The 6,784-nt window shown below is 62.5% G+C and overlaps 1 protein-coding gene across 4 annotated transcripts; it reads right to left on the reverse strand.

The window, feature by feature from the left end:
- Window positions 1–101: 101 nt before the first annotated feature.
- On the reverse strand, window positions 102–6,572 carry TLDC2 (TBC/LysM-associated domain containing 2). 4 transcript variants are annotated; one of them, XM_074553474.1, is made up of 7 exons: window positions 6,424–6,567; window positions 5,526–5,681; window positions 5,024–5,176; window positions 4,783–4,878; window positions 4,142–4,215; window positions 3,546–3,708; window positions 1,194–1,372 (listed from the first exon to the last, which is right to left on the reverse strand). In XM_074553474.1, exons 1-6 carry the CDS (start codon window positions 6,454–6,456, stop codon window positions 3,573–3,575), a joined length of 648 nt encoding a protein of 215 aa, XP_074409575.1. In that variant the 5' UTR covers window positions 6,457–6,567; the 3' UTR covers window positions 1,194–1,372; window positions 3,546–3,572. The 4 variants fall into 4 exon arrangements, with proteins under 4 accessions (XP_074409576.1, XP_074409575.1, XP_074409577.1 ...); XM_074553475.1 differs by lacking the exon at window positions 3,546–3,708 and having other exon boundaries at window positions 102–1,372; window positions 6,424–6,572; XM_074553473.1 differs by lacking the exon at window positions 1,194–1,372 and having other exon boundaries at window positions 1,464–3,708.
- Between the last annotated feature and the right edge of the window lie 212 nt (window positions 6,573–6,784).

The following is a 6,784-nucleotide window of genomic DNA, read 5'->3' on the forward strand; positions in this document are numbered from 1 at the left end:
TTCTCCTGGACCTCATGGCTGTCCCTGTATCATTTTTCTGTCTCTTGTAGATCTGTGAGGGTTCTTACAGTTTTCCTGTACTGGCAGTACTGGTGTGAGTATTCTGAATGTCTGTGCTGTTGGACAAATGAAGACCATTTTCCTCTCATCTTTTACTCAGGTCTAAGAGGAAGGCTGCTTTCATTAAATAAAACCTCAAAGCTTGAAAAAGTCTGACCACAAAACTAAAAACAAAAGTAAAAGATTCAGTAATGCTCAGGAATTGGAGCAATCTGTGGCCTTTATATCTGGAAAGGGGAGAGAGGTGTTGAACATCTGGCTCAGGCAGTCGGGTGTGGGTGGCCAGGGTAGGTCCTGAAGAATAACCCAGTGGGAAGGTGCTGTGATAGAACTCCACAACCCCTGTAATGTCCCTTTGCCCTTTTTATCCTGGGAAGTGATGCTGTTGGAGGGAGGGAAAATGAGTAGCCAGGTACTTGTGCTGCTTATGTGTCTGAAGGTGTAATCTCTGGTGCTCCTGTCTAACAGTATTTCAGACCTGCAGATGAACCAGATTGGTTAGAAGGGCTTGTGACCTCTTTAAAAGCTTTTTAAAAATTTGCTATTCCTCAAGAAACAATATCTTAGAAATATAATTTATCCCCCTTGTCTGCATAAGATTGAGTTTCATTTTGATATAACTTTGTTCTTGTTGATTTGGTTTGTTTTTAATTTGTTACTAACTGCACTTTATACTTGGAAAAGATCTTTTGTTTATGTTAAACCAAAAGCGTATACTTTAATTTAAGTTCTGAGAGCATTTCTTTTCTCAACCTGTTCATCTGAGCCTCTCTAAAGAATAAATTTATAAACAATGATTTACTATTCTTTTAAAAAATTGCAGTGTGTGGACTTTATTAAAAACAGTCTTACTGTGCCATTCCAAGCAGCCAAGGTGTCTGTGGGGGAGCTTCTCTCTGCAGAGGTTCTTGGTTGCTGTGTCCTCGTGGGCTGCAGGCTCAGGGGGTCCCAGCCCTGCTGGTGCTCAGTGTGCCCACCTGGCCCTGCCACAGCCTGGCAGCCCCCCGGGGCCAGGGCAGCCTTGGGTGAGGCTCCAGCTGTGGGCAGGGCAGGGGCAGCCCTGCCTGAGCAACCCGGTCACCTCCTGTGCTGAGGGGACAGGGCTGGGAGAGCAGGGCTGCACCAAAGCAGGACTGGCTTCAGAGCGTGGCTTACCAGGGGCACTGGTCTTGTGCTGGGGGTGCTGCTGGCTGCAGTGGCAGAGGCCCATCACTGCCTGACAGGGTCCACCCTCAGCACATTTGCAGATGGGGAGACGTGGCTGCTGCTCCAGCGGATGTGCTGGGATCCGGAGGGGTCTGACAGGAACCTCCTGAAGGTCACAAAGAGGAAGTGCAATGCCTCCATCTGGGAAGGGTAATTTCCTTCACCAGGATATGTTGAGGCCACCCACCCATGAGGAAGTGTAGAGGAAGGGATCCAGGAGTTCACCATGACCCAAAAAATGCGCAACAACTCCTCTTTCAGCCAGGTGTTGCAGTGCTGTCCTGGTGTTGTCAGCAGGTACAGAACCCTTTCCCTCTGCTCCACAGCAGTGAGGCAGCCCTGGAGTGCTGGGCCCAGAGCTGGGCTGCCCAGGACGGGACACAGGGACAGACTGGACAGAGTCCAGCACAGGGCCATGAAGCTGATGGAGGGACTGCAGCGTCTCTGCCATGAGGAGAGGCTGAGAGAGCTGGCACTGCCCAGCCTGGAGCAGAGCAGGCTCAGGGCATCTCATCCCTGGGCATGAAAAGCCAGGGGGAGGCTGCAGAGGGGACAGGGCCAGGGACAGCCCGGGGGCCTCGGGCACAAAGTGACCCAGAGGAGGGGCCCTCCGAGCTCAGGAGACACTGCTGCACTGGGAGGGTGGCCGAGCACTGCCGCAGGTGCCCGGGGAGCTGGGGGAGTCTCCATCCCTGCAGAGACTCAAAAGCCACCTGGACACAGCCTGGGCAGCCGGCTCTGGCTGGCCCTGATGGAGCAGGGGCTGGGCAAGGTGACCTCCAGAGGTGCCTCCAGCCTCCCCCAGCCTGAGCTCCTACCCCAGGGCCACTGGCAGGACTGTGAAATGGGTCTGAAGTCGGGCTCTGTGTCAGTGAGGGGTGAGGCAGTGCTGGGATTAGGAAAAGGTCCTGGTGGACACAAGGGTGATGCCAGGGTTTGGTGCTGTGCTGCCACTTTGATCAGGGAGCATTGGGTGGCACCAGGCACGGGGCTGGGTGCCCTGAAGGGCTGCAGGGGGCTCGAGGCACGTGTCACTGGGGGTCTGGGACAGTGGAGGGGGTCAGTGGCACTCTGCAGGTGGAGGGGGGAGATATGAAAGGGTAGAGAGAAAAGGGGTATGAGAGGGTTGTGTTGAAAATAGGGCTGGTCAGTCTGCCTGAGCCCTGCACCATCCTGTCTGTCCTCTTAAATCCATTTTTGCCTGTTTCTCTGTGAAGCTCCCAGCCTGTGTGCATGTGTGCTGCAAGGAGTAAGTGCCAGCTGCTGGAGAGATGGCACAGGCTGGCCATGGGAGATGGAATCGGCAGGGAAATGACTGCCCACCATTGCACAAGGTACTCAAGGGCTGGGAGGGTAGGTGGGTGTAAAGCTGGGGCTCTGTGGGATGCAGGCCTCACAAAATGGCAGATTTAGGGACAGGAGCTGACATCAGGTGAGGTCATGGGATGATACTTCAGCTGTATATCAGCTGTGGTCCCACGAGAAATACATCAAATGTGGTCAAACCAGACAGGCCCTTGCCCTCCAGTGGAACCCCCTGAGCCACCCCTGCCTGGAATCCCCCTGAAGGGCTGGGTCTGCTGCTTGGACAGGGGGGGTGGACGAGGAGGAGGAGGAGGAGGAGGGCTGGCTCAGCCTCCAGGAATGAGGCTAAACCCTGTCAGCCAGGCAGGAGGCAACAGGTTGTGGAGCTCTGGGTGGGAAGGGCTCTTGTCATCCCTTCCTGGAGAGGCAGCCCTGGTGCTCACAGGGTGACAGACAGAGGGTGGGATGGGTCCCTGGAGCTTACCCCAGGCTGACCCCCCACTCTTCTGTGGCCACACAGCCCAGGCTGGGACGGGAGATGGCTGTCACAGCTGGCCTGCTCCCTACCATGTCCTGCACACCTTCACAGAGCCACTCAAGGGGCAAGGATGGGGCCAGGAGAAGTTTATTGAGGAATGGTGGCCGTGCTGTCCCCAGCAGTGCCAGAGCCAGCCCTGGGGCAGAGGCTGCCTGGGCTCCCTCAGTCCCAGAGTGTCACTGCTTTTGCTGTGCCATTGTGGGCCCATTGTGCCTCCCCAGCCACACGGCAGCAGCACTGCAGGCCTGAGCCCCGCTGCTGTATTTTCCAATCACGCTGCCCCAACCGGCTGCTCTTTCCCCGTGAAATCGGGATATTATTGGGAACAGGTGAAAGGAGGAGGGGGTGAGGCTGGAGGCATCCTGCAGGCTCTGCAGGTGCTGTCAGGGAGCAGCTGTGCTCGAGACATCAGTCCAAAGAACCCCCTCTCCTGCACCTTTTTCCTTGGGTGCCTTTGTTGGGGTCAGGCCAGGCCCCACATTTCCAGATCCTGGATGCAGAACTCCTCCCGCTGGGAGAGGATCTCGTTGTCGAAAGTCTCGCAGCGCTGGCTGCCCCCGCGGTGCAGGTCCCCGTCCAGCCACAGCCCAAACCTGCCGCTGCCAATGTGCCAAGATCGCGGTCAGCTGCCACCGCCCCCTCCATGGCTGGAGACACCCACGCCACCTCCCGGGCCAGCGGCCACCTCCCGTGCTCACTCTCCGCTCCCCAAAACGGACGTGAGACGGGACAAGCAGCTGGGCCAGGTCTGTCACCGTGCCTGCAGGCAGGGAAGGGGCAGGGGGCGGGCAGGGAAGGGGCAGGGGGCGGTAGGGAGCGGGGTGGGAACCGGCAGCCCTTCCAGCAGGCAGTAGGGTCAGGCAATGAAAGGCCCAGCGCTGCTGGACAACCGGTGCCAGTGTTTTGGGGTTCAAACCCTCACGATGTGCTTGGCCCCAGCTCCGTAGGGCAGCCGGGGTTCCTGTGATGGCTCTGGTGGCTATCGGGGCTGGGGGCCCTCTGAGCCGCTCAAGTTGCCGGTGCAGTTCCTACCTGCCCCCACCGACCATCAGCAGATTCACATCCCCGTTCACAAAGAAGTCGTTCCTGCCCGTCCACCTGAACACCTGCATGGGGACAGCACGCAGGGGGCCGTGGGCTGGGGCAGTGTCCCCGTCCCCATCCCCATTCGTGTCCCTGTCCTGCGAGGACCAGCTGGGGGCTGCTGAGCCAGGCTGGCTCTGCTCGGGCATCTCCGTGTTCCACATTTCCAGGAGACCTGGCTGAGCCTGTGGTTCGCATCCATCCCTGCCAAGAGCCCTGTGGGCCCTGCCAGGGCACAGCTGCCCCCACTGGCGCCCCGTCACACGCACAGCGGGGCCCGACATGGCTGCTCCACACTCTGCCAGCCTAGAGCTGGGCTGCGACCGCCCTGCCATGTGGAGGGACCCCGGTGACAGCTGGGCAGGGTCCCCTTCCCTGAGCTTCCCTGAGCTTCCCTCCCCGACACTGCCTGGGATTCGCCTTCTCCCCCCAGCCCTGGACAGCCCCGGGGGCTGCTGCCAGCCCGGTCCCCCGGCTGCTGTCCCCGGTCCGGCCGAGCGCAGCCCCGGCCCCCGGATCCCCCCAGGCACGGCCCAGCCCTCGGGGCACGGCCAGCCCCGGCCCGGGCGCCCCTGGGCCCGCAGCCGCACCTTCAGCTCGGGGCAGAAGGAGAAGAGGAAGGTCTCCCCCGTGCCGTAGAAGCCGCTGCTGCTGCGAATGGCGGTGGCGGAGAAGGCACCGAAAGCCTGGGGAAGCAGAAGGGGGCGGCTCACGGGGCTGCGTTCAGAGGGGCTCCCAGCGCCGGACGCGTCCCCGTCCTGCCCACGGAGCCAGGAGGTGCCCGAGCCCCGAGGGACGCGGGGCAGCCGGGCCGGGAGGGCACGGCCGTACCTGCGCCTCCGTGTCCCTGATGAGCAGCAGGGCCGGCGAGTCCGGCCGGGCCCCGCTCCGGTACAGCGTCCGCAGGCTGAAGCCGTCCCGGCCGGTGGAGTAGAGCAGGTGCCAGGGCTGCTGCGTCAGCCGCGGGGGCAGCTGGGGGCCCAGCTGGGGCACAGCGGCCTCAGTCGGTGCTGGCCGGCTGAGCGTCCTCCCCTGCCCCAGCGCTGACCTGAGATCCATCGAGAGTCCTCCCGGGAGGAGGAGCGCACATCATCCCTCCAAGCACCCACCTGAGCATCCTTCGAGAGATGCTTCCGAACACCCTCCCCTTCAACATATTCCCAAAGCGTCCCCACCCTGCAAACCCCTCTGAGATGGCTCCCCAAGCATCCTTCCCCCAAGGGGTGACTGAGGTGACCCAGGCCCAGGTAATGTCACCCAGCTGGCCTCACAGGGGACACTGCTGGTAGGACCGCGGTCACGGCGGGTCCCTGTGCAGGCGGGGGTGCCTCACCTCCTCGATGTCCCTGTCCCGCAGGATGCTGCTGGGCGTGCTCAGCACCAGCCTGCTCGGCTCCTCCTCCGCTGCTGCCGGGGCTCCCTCCCAGCCCCGCTGCCCCTCTCCAGCTGGGTCCTCGCATCCCATGGGCAGCTCCTCGTCCTGGTCGGGCTGGAGGCAGCAGGAGATGAGAATCACTGCGGGCCGAGGGAGCAGCAGCTCCCGAACCCGCCCGGCGTGGGGCACCTCCCATCCTCTGTCCCGGGGCTGGGAAGGGGCCCCAAGCCCAAGGGAATGGGCACCAGGCTGAGCCTACAGCCCGCTGCTCCTGACAGCCCAGGGGCCGTGCCGTGCCATGCCGTGCCTTGGCACCCCGCCAGGCCGTGCCACCGCTGCACACGGAACTCCAAGGGTGTGTGGCCACCCGAGGGGGAGGAAGCGGTGGAGGAGGAGGAAGAGAAGGCAGGGAAGGTTTCTACAGCTGCAGCCCCGCAGAAGGGGTGAAGCCTTGCCTGTTCCCTCTTTGCTCACGGCCAGGCTGACCTCGCAGCGTGGAAGGGGTCGAGGATGCGCCGCGGTCCTGGTGGCCGCTAGTGACAAGTGTCTCAGCCAGCCCCTCGTTCAGGCTGTGGGTGCAGCCCCTGCCCAAGGGCGGGTGGGCAGCAATTCCCTGCCCACCCTCTGAGGGATGAGCGAGTGCAGCCCCGGGGCACAGGAGCTCTGCCCCGCCATCCTGGCGAGGCAGCGGCTGCAGGGGCAGGTCCCGCTGTGCCCGTCACCCCCGCACCAGCCCAGCCGCTCGCTGTGCCCAGGGCAGCCCCCTCTGCCTGCCCAGCCCCGTGTCCCGCCCGGTGGTGCCTCCCAGCGCTGCCCCAGAGCTCCTTCCTCGCTGTCCCTCCCGCCACGGACCTACCAGGAGCTGGTAGCGGTAACCGAGCCCCCTCATTGCCGCTGTTCCTGGGGTGCCGGGGCTGCGCCCGGGGAGCGCTGGCCGCCGCCCGGGGTTAATGTTCAGCCGCGCCCGCCCCTCCCTGGCCACGGGTGCGTGACAGGGCTGGTGCGGGTGCCAGCGACTCCCGGGTGCGTGGGCAGGCATCCCGCTCCAGACAGGCCGTGCTGGCCGGGGCTGCCGCCTCCCCTACAGCCCGCTGGAGCCAAGTGCACAGCCCCAGGCCGGGGCTGCCCCGTGCAGAGCCGCTCTTTGCAACAACACAGCTGTGGCAATGCCTGTGGGACCCGCCAGCACCTGCGGTGGGGTGACCCTGTCTGGGCAC

This window comes from Zonotrichia albicollis, chromosome 17, assembly GCF_047830755.1.
Source record: "Zonotrichia albicollis isolate bZonAlb1 chromosome 17, bZonAlb1.hap1, whole genome shotgun sequence".
Lineage (NCBI taxonomy): Eukaryota > Metazoa > Chordata > Aves > Passeriformes > Passerellidae > Zonotrichia > Zonotrichia albicollis.

Excerpts from the sequence above, each read along its gene's own strand:
- TLDC2 (XM_074553474.1), bottom strand. The coding sequence starts at position 6,456 with ATGAGGGGGCTCGGTTACCGCTACCAGCTCCTG. Across the intron at positions 5,177-5,525 it reads GGGACAGGGACATCGAGGAG|CTGGGCCCCCAGCTGCCCCC; the intron begins GTGAGGCACCCC and ends GCTGTGCCCCAG. Across the intron at positions 4,879-5,023 it reads TCAGGGACACGGAGGCGCAG|GCTTTCGGTGCCTTCTCCGC; the intron begins GTACGGCCGTGC and ends CTGCTTCCCCAG.